The 17305-nt window shown below is 37.0% G+C and overlaps 1 protein-coding gene across 1 annotated transcript; it reads left to right on the top strand.

Annotated features, from left to right (window-relative positions):
- The first annotated feature begins 10551 nt into the window (after positions 1–10551).
- LOC114820959 (protein NRT1/ PTR FAMILY 2.10) lies at positions 10552–13627 on the top strand. The gene is made up of 4 exons (XM_029092332.2): positions 10552–11172; positions 11274–11491; positions 11588–12150; positions 12572–13627. The coding sequence occupies exons 1-4, from the start codon at positions 11088–11090 to the stop codon at positions 13449–13451; spliced, it is 1746 nt and encodes a 581-aa protein (XP_028948165.1). The 5' UTR covers positions 10552–11087; the 3' UTR covers positions 13452–13627.
- The last annotated feature ends 3678 nt before the right edge of the window (positions 13628–17305 follow it).

Below are 17305 nucleotides of genomic sequence, written 5' to 3'. Positions count from 1 at the left end.
TCTCTACTACCTTGTATCTGATAAACAGGCTTCCAATCTCTGGTCTTGACAAATCTCCATGGGAATTACTTTTTCACAAACCTCCAGATTATTCAAAGCTTAAGGTTTTTGGGTGTAGTTGTTATCCCTGGCTTAAACCATATTCTGCTTCCAAGTTTGATGGGAAAAGCATTCACTGTGTTTTTCTTGGTTACAGTTTGCAACACAAGGGCTATCGTTGCCTAGATCCTCTTACATCCAGACTCTACATCTCTCGCCATGTGCTTTTCAATGAATCTAATTTCCCTTTTCATAAACCACATGAGCTCACAGAGTCCAATTCACAGTTGCAACCTAGTCTGCACCCTTAGTATCCACCATTCACACTTCCATTTACCATCCCTTGCACTTCTCCCTTGTCCTCACCTGCATCACCATCTTCCTCTTCCCCTACTTCCTCTTCCTCCATTCCCACAGTGTCAGATTCTACCCTACACTCTACTTCACCATTGCCCAATTCTTTTATCCCACCTACCTCTCTAATCCCCCATTCACCTCTCCCTTCCACCAATACTCATTCCATGACTACTAGGTCCAAGGCTGGAATCTTTAAACCTAAAGCTTTGGATGCTACTAAACACCCTATTGATACATTGAACTTTGTTCCTACAACCTTCTTACAAGCTTCTAAGTATGATCACTGGATGAAAGCAATGGTTGAGGAGTTTCAAGCACTGCAATCTACAGAAGCCTGGTCTCTTGTTCCTTCTACACCAGATCAAAATCTTGTCGGGTGTAAATGGGTTTTTCACATCAAACGGAAACCCGATGGTAGTGTGGACAGATACAAAGCCGGCTTAGTAGCCAAAGGCTTCCATCAACAAGAAGGTATTGATTTTCAAGAGACTTTTAGTCCCGTTGCAAAACCTGTGACAATCAGAATTCTCTTGACCTTAGCAGTACAATTTGATTGGTTTTTGAACCAATTGGACGTTAGCAACGCATTCTTACATGGCACACTTAAAGAGGAGGTCTTTATGCAACAACCCCCTGGTTTTATTGATCCATCAAAGCCATCCCATGTCTGCAAACTCATCAAGTCCTTGTATGGCCTCAAGCAAGCCCCAAGGGCATGGTATGATAAACTGTTTCAAGCCTTGATTTCTCTGGGATTTCATAACTCTCAATCTGATTGTTCTTTGTTTGTTGCGTTTGAGCCAACTCTTGTCATTGTCCTAGTATATGTTGATGATATACTCGTTACTGAACCAAATGCTCAAGTCTGTACAGCCTTTATTCACAAACTCAGTCAACTATTTCCAGTCAAAGATTTAGGCCCTTTACATTACTTCTTGGGTTTGGAGATTCACAGAAACTCAGAAGGCATTTTTCTCTCTCAACACAAATATGTCGTGGATCTTCTTCTCAAGACGCATATGGATGGCAGTAAACCATGCACTACCTTTCTCGGTACTCAGAAGTTAGATCACAATGGTACACTTCTCTCTAATCCACAGGAATATCGATCCATAGTTGAGGCATTGCAATATTTGACTTGGACTCGACATGATCGTTCTTTTGCTGTCAATCAACTCTGTCAGTTTCTCCACTGTCCTCGAGACACACATTATCAGTTTGTTAAGCATGTATTACGCTTTCTTAAAGGCACTGTTGATGATGGAATTTGGTTTAAAAATAGTACCCTCACTCTCACTGCCTTCTCGGATGCTGACTGGGCAGGATGTTTTTTTTATCGCCGCTCTACAAGTGGTTACTGTGTTTATCTTGGCACCAATCTCATCAGTTGGAGTGCAAAGAAACAACATATTGTTGCACGTTCCTCCACTGAAGCTGAATATCGTTCTTTGGCTCACACCTCTGCTAAGATCACTTGGATCTGCAAAATTTTCAAGGACATTGGCTTTCCCTTATCCCAGGTTCCAACTCTTTGGTATGATAATCTGTCTACAATTTCCCTTGCTTCAAATCCAGTTTTCCATGCTCGAACGAAACATGTTGAGATTGACTACCATTATATTCGAGAACTGGTTTTGGCTTTTCTACTCAGAGTTCAGTTTGTTCCCAGCCACAATCAAATTGCAGATATTCACACTAAGTCTCTGTCCAAAGCTCGTTTTCAGTTTCTTCGGTCCAAGCTTTCACTTGGCTCTCCTCCGTTCAGCTTGAAGGGGTGTAAAGACACACATTATCCTCAGACAACTCAACAGTGCCAGCTAGAGTCCAAGGTTGGAACACAGTCAGCACTTACTTAGCTTTTAAGTTTTCTTATTGTAACTGATTTGTAACTAATCATAGATTAAGTTTAATTAGTAACATTAGTTAATAACTAAACTTTATTAGCTACTGTGTATAAATACCTCCAATGTAAATCATTTTAATCAATGAGAAATATATTTCTAATACTTAATGCCTACCCGGCCTCCTTTCTTCTTTTTTCCCTTTGGACCCATGAGTCTCCCTCTCCCCTTTTCTTTTATTTTTTTTCTGATAAGTCTCTCTCTCTAGCTCTCTCTTCAACTCTTCCTCTCTTCTCTGGAAACACACACACAAAAATCATCATCCTCACATCGTCCTATCTTCCTTCCCGAGCCTAAACTCGTCGAACAATCCTTGGACCCACGTTCAAATCGGAGGAAAACTGGAAATGGAGAATTTCGACGAGTTCTTACTCCCTCCGACGTAGGTAAGCCCTAGAATCCCTTGGTTAGTGTTTACATGGAATTATGGGATGAAATTGAGTAGCTTTGGTAGCTGTAGGACGCAGAAACACCTCGGGAGGACCTCTGCAGTTTTTCCAACGATAAACCGTGGTCATTTAGCCATCTTTTAGGCCATTTTCCGGCCAACTCTGGCCACCACTTGGTATGATTCTCTTCTCCACATTTCTAGTAGCATTTTGGCCCTTAAATCACTCAATTTGGTTAAGTAACGAAGAAGTTACGAAGCTTTGAAAATTCCCCAAACCTTCGGCCAAAACCCAGTTTTCCCGACGAGCACCGCCCCTTTCGAGGCGTTTTCTGGCCAAATCGCTGTGATTTGGCCGCCATGAAGGGTATCAATCTCTTCATATCGTCGAGTACTACAACTTTCATGTTTGGATCACTTGATTTGGATGAGTAACGAAGAAGTTATGAGCCGTTGAAAATCAACCACCAAACCGGCCAAAGGTGGCCTAAAAACCACTCTCAACCCAGGCCTTTGGGCCAGGTTACCCAACCATTTTACCCAGGCCCTTGGGGCCGTGTAGAACGTGGGCCTTTTACCCATTGCCATTAAAGCCCAAGCCACTTTTTATTATTTGTTTCGTTTTGTTTTAATTTATTTATTAAAGGCCTTTGGGCCATTCAACCTAACCCAAAAACCCTTTATAACCCAAACCCTTTATTTTAGATTGTTTTTATTTTATTTATTAAACCAAGGCCTTTGGGCCTTATCTAAAACTCTAAACCCTTTCGAATTAAGCCCTCGGGCCGTGTGGGTCTGGGTCTGAGCCCAGAGATCTCTTAACCCAATCCTAAAACCCCTAAGTCTAACCCACCTATTTATCTAAACCCTAAAACCCAAATTCTAAACCCTTTTCCCTATTTCCCATAAACCCTAAACCCCTAAGTCCAACCTTAGAGCCTAAAAGGCCTAAACCTAAACTCTAACCCTAAACTGGTTTGACCAAACTGATTGACTTTGACCTGTTGACTTTGAGTTTGATCGGTCAACAGTCAACGTTGACTTTAGGGTTAACTTTTCGGGATTTCATCTGAAACCCCTCATAAGCTAATTCGACGTCCTGGATCTGTTTTTGAAGTCCGTTTTCCCAAATTCAATGTTTTGAGTAAAGTTTTACTAAATGTACCATTTATATGCTTAGGGGCAATAATTGTGACGTTTTTGTGGTTGCTAGTTTGCGTGGCTCTTCGGTAGCTAAGTACTATGAGTGGACCCTTTCTAAAAATGCATGTTTTAATAGTAGAAATGTATACATGAAAGGCATGATTTAATGATTACGTTTTATGAAACGCTTTGAGATAACATGCTTACTAAGGCTAGTTTGAATTATTACTATTTTTCCTATAACCCGTGTTCTTATAGAATATCCGATGGATGACAATATGATATTTAGAACATGTTTCGCACACCTCTTTATAGTATAGATGATGGGTGACTTTATACTATGAAGTTGCTTTTCAATATATATATGTTCAATGGTTTTGTACTTACCTAGTGGTTATTTCCGCTATGGGACGTATGGATAGATTATGGTCCGTCCCAGGCGACGGTTTGGTGTTAGCATAAGGCCTGGAGTGTGTTTCCTCTGGCTATTAGCACAGGGAAGGGAAGCCGGCATAGGGCCTGAAGTATATTTTCCTCTGACTGTCTGTTCAGAGACGAGGACCTGGCATGGGGCCTGAGGGTTAACGGACATTCACTAGTGATTATTATATATGAGTTATGATTTGAGACATTGTACGGCATGCTAGGTTTCGAAAAACCTATGTTTAACATTATATATGTGTTTTCATAAAACATGGGGGTTAGTACGTTGATAACTGTTTTATTATATATATATCAACTTGGTCCACTCATATTTGTTTTGTGCCCCCTTCAAGACTTAGAATCGAGGCATACAATCCCGGCATCAAGGCACTTCCGCATCGGCATCTTCGAGTCCTCTTGGTGTGGGACCCATTCTTTTATTCATTCAATATTATATTATTTCTTTTAGTATTCTAGTTAGTCGTATGCTCTAAACACATTCCTTAAATGCATATTCTTTATTCTTTTATATTTATAAACCTTATATATTCCTTGTTTTCAGCAATTGCACTCAATAAATGGCTTTCGTCACCCTCGGGTGTCGGCCAGCACGTGCCTATCCTGGTATTCGGGGAAATATCAGGATCGAGGCGTGTCAGATAAAGGAAAGGAAGGAGGATGGGCGCTACCCAATCGAGGGAAGAGAGAAGAGTGAGTGACCAATGGGAAGAGAGAGCAAGGAGGGAAAATGAGGGAAAAGAAGATGGAGGGAATCGGTCGAGTTCCTCTTAACCCGCGTGATGACTCGATTTCCTTGAAGTTTCTCGATGATTTTCCGTCCAATTTTTCGAATTTCTTCAACCTTCCATCACCACCAAACCTTATCACAACATCCCCATCACCTAATTCTAACCAAACTCGACGAAATTTAGCCCCAATGTGGTGAGAAAACCCACCAACGGGTCTGGGTGGGTCTCGGCCTTGAATCACCATTTGTGAAACAATTTTTGTCGATCTTTACCACTATTAGACTCTCCTTAAACCCAAGAACAAACCCCAACCAACCATAGAGGTGGCGGAGCACCGGAGGAGTCGAATCAAATCACACCTAAATCTAGGGTTCCGACGGGTTTGAGTGAAATTAAGGCTTTTCCCAGCCAAATTGGCCTTAGTCACTGGTATGAAAGTTGTTCCTCTCATCGAGATCTTCAGTCCTGTAAAATTTGAGAATTTTTAGAGTTGTTAGATTTTCCGGCTAGTTAGGGTGGCCGACAGCCACGTGCGGCGGGCGTGGAGGAAAAACTCGAGGTTCCTCAACATGCCGAATCCGAATCTGCCATCTTTTTTCCCAAATTATAATGTTTTAGTATAGTTTTACTAAAAGGTCCCAATTTTTGTTTAGGCGCGGTAGCGGGAAAGGATGACATCCTTGATAGTTCGAGCGGCTTCGGGCAATAAAATCAATGGGTGGATCCCTTCTAAACTTATATATTTTTATAAAATATTGATCTAGCATGCATTTCATATTCATGCATCGAATATGTTTTATATTATGCGTTTCGGATTTCTATGATTATGGGTTACATAAAATTCATGATTTAATTAAATTGCTTTACTAAATATTATGATATATTGAACTACGTTTTATTAAAGGTTATGAAATGTCGGATTTGCATATATGAATTCCTATGGATTTGAATATGGCTATTTCCATGGCTTACGAATATGAATTATTTTACGAAGTTAAGATTACGAATGATTATGGATTTATGAGACGAGGTTTGAGTTTTTGAGCTTCGATGTTTGAATATGAGATTTTGAGATATGTTTTTGAGTACTTATCTAGTGGGTTATCATACGGCACATCTGCACACCATGGGTATTATGTCTATGCCCATAGGACACAGATGATGGAGGAGTGAGATATGATATATTATATACCCCCAATTTCACCGCCGAAAGCGATGTCGGACAGCTTAACTAGCCACAGCTAGTGTCGATGTGGATGTTATGCTATTTGATTCAGCTTGCTGGTGATGGACAAGTTATTCAGCTTCACCTTCGGGTGATGGACAGGCTATACAGCTTCACCTTCGAGCGATGGACAGGTACTGCCTTCGGGCGACTATGATACCCCTAGTTGAGTACTTCACGGATATGATTTGCAGAGGTTATACAAATGTTTTACACTGCATGCTAGGGTTTTTCATAAAACCTACTATGTAGTATTATATATATGTTTTCAAAACAGGGGGTTATTATGTTCAAAAATAAAATGTTATCCTATTATTAGTACTAATATTATAAACTCTTGTCCACTCACCTTTCATGTTTTGTGCCCTCTTCAGGATTTAGATTCAAGGCACACAATCCTTTCGTCAGGGCACCTTTGCGTAGATATTCTCAAATCTTCTCAGTATAGGTGTCATTCCTTTGTTCGTATATTTTTCTAGTAATTCTTCCATATTATTCTTAGTAGTTGTATACTCTGAACATGTTCCTATTTTGGCATAATCGTTCTAATTACATATCTTTTATTTGTATGCATGTTTAAAATGGCTTCGTCATCCTCGGGTATCGGCCAGCACGTGCCTACCTTGGTATTTGGGGATATCGGGGTTGGGACGTGTTAGAGGTGACTAGGGAGGGTTGGAGACACATGACATAACTTGGCCCTCATTCTTTTTTCTTTGATACAATCAATTGTCGCACTGTCTCGTGTTGTCACCAATACTCTAATGCTACAAAACGTGTACTTATTTATTAAAACTATATAGTTCATGAAATATCAATCATATCATTCATTTATATTATAACACGTGAATTAATTGATAATATCACGTGATACATTCATCGTCAAGCTCAAAAACCTTCACGTATTTAACATGCAAATCATTTGTTTATTTAACACTCAAAAACAAGTTGAAGATAAAAATGTCAATCAAGAGTTCAAGACAAATAGTAGTATGAACACCTCGTGTCTAGCTCATGTCCAGTTGCAAAGATGTAATTGAAACCACACACTTGTGGCTAGTTCAATCAAAAACCAATTTCATCTTTTCATTTCAATGATGGATTATTTGATTTCTATCACGGATAGCCCACGCTTCAAAAACTTAATTTGTTATTATATTCAAGTGTTGTGGGGGTAGGGGGGGAAGGTTCAATGGTGGATTATTTGATTTCTAACACAGATAGCCCATGCTTCACAAACTTAATTTTTTTTTTTTTTTTTTTTGTTGGGGGGGGTGGTTTTAATGATGGATTATTTGATTTCTAACACGGATAGCCCACGCTTCACAAACTTAATTTGTTTTTTTTTTTGGGGGGGGGGGGGGAGGGGGTTCAATGATGGATTATTTGATTTCTAACACGGATAGCCTACGCTTCACAAACTTAATTTTTTTTTTTTTTGGGGGGGGGGGGTGTTCAATGATGGATTATTTGATTTCTAACACGGATAGCCCACGCTTCACAAACTTAATTTGTTATTATATTCAAGTGTGGGGGGGGGGGGGTGGATAGAAGTTTCAAGGCTTCAAATAAGCGTGTATTGAATATATATGCATGCTTCTTATTGTGTCCCTTTCAATTGGTTGCAGAAAAAAAAAATACAAGTTTCTCTTGGATTTTAGAAAATGGAAACATCAAACTGCCAATCGTTTGTCGTTGGATGATTTACTAATTCAGAGTGGAACATGGCTGGTTAATTGCTTATAATGCTAAGCACCTGGGAATTTCTGCAGTAAGAGCTGACCTAAAAAGGGACATAAGTTGAAACATGCAAGGATTTAATTCTTTGTTGGTGGTAAATTTCAAGTGAGAAATTTTTTCGATAAAGCAAAAATCCAAACAAAAGGAAAGATACAAAGATACAAATCATGGAACGAGAATCCCGATGATCCTTAAATCGTGTCCATTTATTATATGTCGTGCGGTTAGTTTTCATCAGATATTGTTCATATTTAATTTTAAATAAAAATATTTAAAATAATTTTTTACTACACAATATACGATAAACGACACAATTTGAAACTCCCATGATCTTTTACAAAGAAAATCTGAAAATAATCCTCATTCTAAATCATGAGTCAACTACACGTGTATCATGACATGGACACTCAATTATAAACTCATACACATGATTATAAACCAAAGGTAATGTAAGTAGCAAATACACATAATTATAAACTCATACAAACCAACTCCTCACACAAAACTCAACCCATTCAATAGTCTAAATAAAAACTTTTGTCTATTTATAAATAAAAGGTCTAAAACACACATATCAATCAATCTAAATAAAAATCATATATGATCCACATTAATAATCAACTCTAATTATTCATAAAAGAAACAATTTTTAACCGATTCACTAAAACAATTAGAAATTTAATTTGAATAAGCTATGAATAACTTACTTTGGAATTTGAAAGATGCGGTTTAGGTGGTCCTCAGACAATGGCGAAGCTACATAGGCGCAAGGAGGTATGGCCACACTTCCAGTCATCAGAAATCGACCCTAAGAGTAAGGATCTGTCTGAGTACTTTGAAAAAACCTGCATTGGACCCGCTCCAAAGTCTCCCCAGCCACATCCCTCCCCCTCATTTATCTCTGCCTTGGTCGTCATCGTCACCGTTTTGGCCATCGGATCTGCGTTCAGGGTTTGAGTTCGTGGTTGTTGCTGGTCTGGATGTGGCTATGTAGAGTGGTTTGGGATTTTATGATTGTTTTGTTACTGGAATGGATTTTCTGGATTTCTAGGTATCATTATGAGTAAATAATTCATTTATTTTATTTTATTTGTCTAATTCTCTCCCTTCCTCTTTTAATTTTGCATTATGAACAACATTAATATTGTCTACTATCTGAAAAAGATTTGTTGTCTATATTTTTTTGAGACCTTTTATCCTTTTAAATTTTGTTCCTCCGCAAACAATTTCTGAATTCGCCATTGTTGTCGGAATGATAGCCGGTGTAGGGTGGTAAGAGTTTCGGCGTAAGCAGTTGAGTTAACTTGGTGGGGTTGGGATTTGAGAATTGAACTTGAAATTGAATTTGGGGTTTGTTTGCTGCAGCCTACATGTCTACTTTTTTTTTTGTCTTTTTTTAACTAATGATTATCTATTTTATTTTTTATATAAGACCATCTCCAACCCTGGACTAAAAGCTAAATTACCCTCCAAATTACCCCCTCAAACACTCTCCAACCCATGCTAAAATTTTAGGCTAAATGCCAAATGCTATTTCTGGGCCAAATACCCCCCAGCTTTCCCCCCGGGCTAAATGCGAAATGTTTATCGGAATTTAAATTTTTTTAGATTAAAATGTTCATAAAATTAATTTACAATAATCTACATATTTATTTTTTTTTTTAAATTGATTTAAGAAAAAAATTTAGGCTAATTTCATTCTTTAATAATTCCGGGCTAAAATTTTAGGGTAGAAGGGTTGGAGCAGAAAAGATGTTTCTGGGCTAAAAGCTAAATTTTCCGGGCTAAAAAATTTGGCTTTTAGCCCAAGGGTTGGAGATGGTCTAAAGTAACCTAACTCAAAACGACGTCGTTCTGACCAGGTAATATTTAAAAAATAATGATAAGAAGGAACAACTCCTCTATGAGGGATTTTACCAAGCAGTTGGAGGGGTATGTACGAAGGACATTTCCTTGAAGGACTCAAATTATCCATGAAAATTCAGCAAAGTTCGTAGGGTTAACTGGCCGCCCTTACCGCTTAATGGGTCAGCCCCTGATTTTCTAGTATGTATTATTCTTTCTTTAGGTAAAGAAACTTGTAAGAAAAGAGTGTAATAAGTCATATAACCTAATTAAAAAAGAAAATAAGTCGTTGTAGGAAACAAATCCTATGTACACGTAATTATTACATTCAACACCAGCTACAATGAAAGTCGACTCATCTTTTGTCGTAAGGTTTAAGTAAAAATCTGTAGTCAAAGAACCTTTTCGTAACGCATATTATTTTTCCTCGTGGAAACATAAATCTTTTCTTTTTATGCTTTTCTACTTCATTGAACATACAAAAAATACATGTTAACTGTTACACCATGAATCATACAAATTGACAAGAGTGTGACTGAGAGTGACCTGAGTTTGGCTTCTTCCTGCAATGAGCTTGGTTGAGAATTCACACATTAATCTGTAAGGACGCATTCACATGAGCAGGCAAAGAAAAACGAAGGGCGGGAAGTCAAGCACACCAGAAGAGAGTTCAAATTCTCAACGTCATCGCCCTTACAAATAATACTTGCTTAAATAAGTTAAGATCTCGCCTCAAAAATTAATTGGTAATAGGGTAAGTGACTCAACTCTTTATTAGTTATAAGCTTTTGGAAGGTTAATTTGTTAACTCTCCGATATGAAACGATCTTCACTCACATGTCCTTTCACGAATGACGAATTTTTAAGCCTAATAAGTAGACCATTTTAACCCAATGACTTGGATCACTTGTAGACAATCTTTACACCCTCTCACAATTGCGGCAGTAGAGTCAAGATTGGCTACTCTATAATGCATCCATGGTCCAGTTGCTAACAGGCAACCTGACAAATATAATAAATGAGAGAGTGATGACTCATCCTCCTCCGATCAAGAAGGAGAGCTTAAATATGTGGAAGCTCATTCAGAAATTTATCAATTTATTTAGCAGATTTAGCCGTTCTCTAACGATAGTTATCACCTGCCAATACTTCGATTTTTATATAAAATAAAATAGGCAACGGAGAAAAACCGTTACCTGAACCCAAAATTGCAGTAGTGACGGCCAGTAGCTGTACAAAGAGAGGAGGGAGAGAAAGTGCTTAAAGTTGCAAGTAGAATGGCGAAGAATTACAAGGAGGCTGTTACAAAAGATGAGTCTGAGATCAAGTACCGTGGCATCAAAGCCATGCCCTTTGTTATAGGTATAAGAAATAGTAGTGAATTAATTAATTTCCGTTTTTTTTTTTTTGTTCTGTTGAAGATTTTTTCCCTAAGTGCTCAATATGTAAAAATTAAATTGCAGGAAATGAAACCTTTGAGAAGCTAGGAACTATAGGAACTTCATCGAACCTTTTGGTCTATCTGACCACAGTGTTCAACATGAAAAGCATCACAGCTACAACTCTTGTCAATGTCTTCAATGGCACCACCAACTTTGCCACCTTGCCGGGAGCCTTCCTCAGTGACACCTATTTCGGCCGCTACAAAACCCTCGGATTTGCTTCAGTTGCTTCTTTCTTGGTATATTTCTGGTTGCACTAATTTCCATTACATGAAAAAATTTCAACGAGAACTACGTCTGATTGTTTTTTCGTCGCAACGGGTTATTTTCTGTAGGGGATGCTGATACTAACCCTAACAGCAGCGGTTGCAAAGCTGCATCCTCCAAGCTGTGAAGTAGACGGAATAAGTGGCCCATGCATTGGTCCAACACCATGGCAAATGGCATTTCTACTAAGCGGACTCGGTCTACTAGTTGTCGGAGCTGGTGGCATTAGGCCTTGCAACTTAGCCTTTGGTGCAGACCAATTTGATCCCAATACTGAATCAGGGAAGAAGGCTACCAACAGCTTTTTCAACTGGTACTACTTCACCTTCACTTTTGCCATGATGGTTTCTTTGACAATCATCGTCTACGTGCAATCCAACGTGAGCTGGGCTTGGGGGTTGGGAATTCCTACATTTCTCATGTTTTTGTCTTGTGCACTATTCTTCATGGGTACAAAAATTTATGTGATAGTGAAACCAGATGGTAGTCCATTCACAACTGCAGTGAGGGTCACAGTTGCTGCAGTCAAGAAGAGAGGACTGCAATTACCGGAGCAACCATGGATTTCACTTTTTAACTACGTCCCGAAAAGCTCTATCAACTCCAAGATTCCTTACACTGATCAATTCAGGTAACTTAACTATAATGACTAATTAGTTGCTTTAGATTTCCTCTTGATTAGAATGTCTTGTTCCCTTTTAATTTTTACTTGAAAATTCCCAAGAACATTTTAGTAAAGTTTGTGAATTTCCACTCGTGAAAAGACTGATTAATATTTGTGAATTTACAGTACCAGATACATTGTTGATATTCACTTTGTATTTGATAATATCAACAATCCCTTAAGTATTGTAGATTGATATCTGTAGCAATCAATCATTTCCTTTACAACTCGGCCTATCAACCAATATAAGACAATTATTTGATACAATAATTGAATCAGCATCAGCCTCATCATAAAGGCTTTATCTGGATCAGCCCCATAGTAGGACAAACCAATTAATAATTGACATATTTGACTAACCAAAAAGTTAACACTATTAATTTTCCAGAATCCTTGACAAAGCTGCAATCATGACCAATGAAGACAAAATCAACCCGGATGGGTCAGCAGCAAATCCATGGGGACTTTGCAGTATGCAGCAAGTGGAAGAAATTAAGTGCTTGGTGAGAGTGGTTCCCATTTGGATCTCACAAGTTATATACTATGTTACCCTGGTGCAACAACAAACTTATACAGTCTTCCAAGCACTGCAATCCGACAGGCACCTTGGCAACACCGGCTTCAAGATCCCCGCTGCGTCTTACACAGTATTCACCATGCTTGCCCTCACAATCTGGATACCAATCTATGACAGACTCATAGTCCCAAAATTGAGAAAAATTACAGGAAAAGAAGGGGGCATCACAGTACTACAAAAGATGGGCATTGGCATGGTTCTTGCTATAATAACCATGCTAGTGTCTGGCCTAGTTGAAGAGAAGAGAAGAAGCTTGGCTCTCTCTAATCCAATTGGAATGGAGGGAAGAAGGGGTGCAATTTCTTCGATGTCCGGATTTTGGTTCATTCCTCAGTTGTCACTAATCGGACTTTCTGAGGCTTTCACAGTGATTGCCCAAGTGGAGTTTTACTACAGGCAGTTCCCAGAAAACATGAGAAGCATTGGGGGTTCATTTTTGTTTGTAGGGATGGCAATGTCCAATTACCTGAGTAGTTTTTTGGTGTCGATAGTTCACCATACCAGTGATTGGCTGCCTGAAGATCTTAACAAGGCGAGATTGGATTACTTTTACTATGTGGTTGTTGTATTGGAGGTTTTGAATCTTGTCTATTTCGTAGTACTTGCTAGGTGGTTTAAGTACAAAGGAAGTGGTGGAAGTGCCTCTGAAATTGGGATGGAGAATATGCAATCTGAGAAACATCTTGTTTGATAGACTAAGATCAAACGTAGCCAGCTAGCTACAAAATCGTGGTCTCGATTAGGGAAATCATGCAAGAAACGAGTGTATAATTTTTTGGGTGCTTTAGAATTAGCCCCTTACAACTGTTGAACTCTAGACATAAACCCACCTATATTAAAACATCTAAATAAAACCTAAATTTTGAATTTGATGCCATGTAAGATAAAAGATGTCCATACATTTAAATTTGTTTACAGCACCATGCCACCAACATTAATATGGCTATTACAGTTTTTTTTGTAGACTTTTAATTTATTGTCTTTTGTTTGTCAACAACATTCAATTAGTAGCGTTTTTTGCTTTTAATTTTTTTTTAAAAAGAAGAAGTTCTTTTCTTCTTTTATGTGAAATCGCCTAATCCAAATCTAATTAGTACAATATACATTCTATTGAAAAAGTAGATACATTAACTTGTGAAATTTTTTTTTTTTTTAAAAAAGGTAAAAATAAACTAGTAGATACATTGTTTCTTGTAAAAACTAAACAATAGTTACATTATTTTCATAAAAAAAATAAACAATATGTAATTTTTTTTTAAATTACACAATAGGTACACAATTTTCGTAAAAATTAAATAATAGGTACTTTATTTTTGGAAAAAAAAAACTCGTAGAAACATTGTTTCTTTTAAAAATTAAACAATGAATTTATAAGGTAAATTAGTTTGCATGTATTTTGCATATATGGGTTTGTTATTATGTAGGTAAATTATTTTTCATGTATTTTACATATACTAGGTATATTATTTTTCTTTTTTAAGCAATCTAACATTTTAAAATTTTAATAGTAGGTGCACTATTTGAATCAAATGTTTTTTTTTGTAGGTAAATTATTTTGCATGAATTTTACATATATCAAGCATTTATATATATATATATATCACGCATTTATATATATATGTGTGTGTGTGTGTGTGTGAAACAATTTACCTACATTAATATGTAAAATATAATTTTATTGACTTAATTAAGCATGTATAATAACATATATTAGACATGTTTTATGTTATTATATATTAGGCAATGAATTTATAACATTAATATTTTTTTTTTGTAAAATCATTAATTCTGCCTTACCATCCATCCGCATGGCATTAATTATGTACATCAAACATTCAAATAGGGTTTACAAAAAAAAATTCAAATAGGGGTATTTTAGGTATCCGAAATTTTTTTAATGTGTGAAGTCAAACAGAATTAATGAATTTGCTGATGTAGAATCTAGTCAATGAGTTTTATTCAAAAAAAAAACTTATGTCGAGTTTTATGTAAAAAAAATTAAGTTTTAGGGGCCAAAGTCATATTTTCAGTAATTTTTTTCTGTTACAATTTTACTTTACTCCTCTTTTGTACGGTTATTTTAGGGAACTTTAACGAAAAGCTCCCGGTACTGTTCACTTTAACGAAAAACCACATTTTTACACTAAAAAGTCAATCCTGGTACTATTCATTTTACCCTTTATTTTGTCCTTATCATTAAAACTCAAAGTTTTCAAGCCATTTTCATTAGTTTTCCTTTATTTTGAAGGAGCATGAATTCAGTTGCACACAAAAATTTCTTACATTATACCAAAAGAAAATTTTACAATTGCAACACGTGTTTGCTGTTTTGGTATAAAGAGGTTGATCAGAATTTCTCCATCTCCAAGTCCTAAACGCAAACCAAGAGAGCAACTCCATTTGTGAAGAAAATGAAAGCTCAATGCCGATCATCCAGTGCACATATACAACAAGTGGGAAATATGGACTAATAATTCAAGCTACAATTATACATATATATAATTTATAAATATCTGGCTAACAAAAAGAAAGGGAAACCATATTGCATGACGCAACAGTTGACCCATATCACTCATCCCTATGGTTTTAGAAAATCGAAAGGATATGGAGAATTCAACATCTACATCAAAATATATGATATGATTATCATTAAAGTTCAGAATCTAGAATTAGTTGAAGTGGTAGGTGACAAATTTTGTATGGTCAGCACAGTTCATCATCAAAATAACCGCTTATTATTAGGCGTTAAATTTTGTTGGTCTCGGTAATATTAAATGTGGAAATTCTTATATAAGTAGCATTTTGTTGTACAATTGATGTGGGATGCATTCTCCAGCAGTATGATGATCAAATATGAGCATATTGTGAGGAACTTTCTGATAATTAAGATTCTAGAATCGCATAATTAAAGATTCTAGCATTAAAGGCCAATTCGAAAACGACTCTAGAAGAGTCATCGTTAGACTTATTTTTGAAAAGAAATATCTACCATATGCTTGTACGTAAGTGAGTGATTCCATGAACTCACAAAAATGATTTTGCCCTCCTAAAATCATTTTCCTAACGGATGTACGTAAGTGATTGATTCCATGAACTCACAAAAATGATTTTGCCCTCCTAAAATCATTTTCCTAACGGATCCTGAAAGTATCTTATATGTAACTACTAACAAACATATAGGATATGCACCAAATTTTTAAACTAAATTTTCAAATAAAATGATATGTCACTAATATAAAATAAGCACTTTAATCAACATTTAAGTAATAATCTAATCATCAACATCCACATTAATTGTTTTACAAAATTTGGTTTAAATATTTATCCCACTGCTTTTCTATTCTTATAATATTAGAATTTGTTGAAAGAAACAATTTTCTTTCTAATATTTCCAATTAAACGAATAGAAGAGAATCGGATCGGAAACAAGCTCTCCAATTCCAATGAAAATTTTTGTGGTTTTAAGTCACTTAGTATTACAATATATAGTATTCTTCTTCATTGTAAGTGAGAAGTCTTTAGTTCGAATCTCGTAATTACGAGTTTGCAGCCAATTTATTCCTTCAGCCTCTTAGTATAAATATATTGTTGAATAAAAAAAATTTTGTGAAGTGCCAATTTAGTCCATGTACTATCACCTCCGTGAAAATTAGGTCCCTAAATTATTTTTTTTAGTAAAATAAGTCTTTAAATTCGTTACAAATTACTAATTTCATCCCTACTATTACAATCAAAGCTATTTTATCCAATTTTTCAACTTAAGTCTTTTGACACACTTTAGAGTGCAATATCATCATTTTCTCACCTATATGCCCTTAACATTTCATACAGGTTGCGAATTTAATGTATAATTTACACTCTAAAGGCAACTCAATGCACTATTTCTTTATGATAAAATTACCAATCTACCCTCTAATGTGTATCACATGCAAGTAACGTGACTTAAATTGATGGAAAATTGAATATAGTAGTTCGAATATAATATTATGGATGTGATTGATAGATTTTTATAATTCAATGACTGATTTTTCTGGAAAAAAAATTAGTTTAGGGACCTAATTTTCACTCAGACTCAGGTGATAATTCATGTAAGATCCCACATCACCCAGGAGAGTGATCCTTAAATGTATATTCCCATCCCTACCTAGCACGAGGCCTTTTGGGAGCTCACTGGTTTCGGGTTCCATCGGAACTCTGAAGTTAAGCGAGTTCACGCGAGAGCATTCCCAGGATGGGTGACCCATTGGGAAGTTCTTGTGTGAGTTCCTAGAAACAAAATCGTGAGGGCGTAGTCGGGGCCCAAAGCGGACAATATCGTGCTACGGTGGTGGAGCGGGCCCAGGAAGTGATCCGCCCCAGGCCAGGATGTTACAATTGGTATCAGAGCCTAACCACGGCCGCATGTGTGCCGACGAGGACGTCGGGCCCCTAAGGGGGGTGGATTGTAAGATCCCACATCGCCCAGGGGAGTGATCCTTAAATGTATATTCTCATCCCTACCTAGCACGAGGCTTTTTGGGAGCTCATTGGTTTCGGGTTCCATCG

Source organism: Malus domestica, chromosome 14 (assembly GCF_042453785.1).
Source record: "Malus domestica chromosome 14, GDT2T_hap1".
In the NCBI taxonomy this organism is placed as follows: domain Eukaryota; kingdom Viridiplantae; phylum Streptophyta; class Magnoliopsida; order Rosales; family Rosaceae; genus Malus; species Malus domestica.
The sequence above is the reverse complement of the archived record's forward strand: the minus strand, read 5'-3'. Positions and strand labels throughout refer to the sequence as shown.

Bases quoted from the DNA above. Each gene is read 5' to 3' on its own strand.
- LOC114820959 (XM_029092332.2), top strand. From the start codon at position 11,088: ATGGCGAAGAATTACAAGGAGGCTGTTACAAAAGATGAGTCTGAGATC. The intron at 11,492-11,587 runs GTATATTTCTGG...TATTTTCTGTAG, and splicing joins CTTCAGTTGCTTCTTTCTTG to GGGATGCTGATACTAACCCT. The intron at 12,151-12,571 runs GTAACTTAACTA...TTAATTTTCCAG, and splicing joins CCTTACACTGATCAATTCAG to AATCCTTGACAAAGCTGCAA.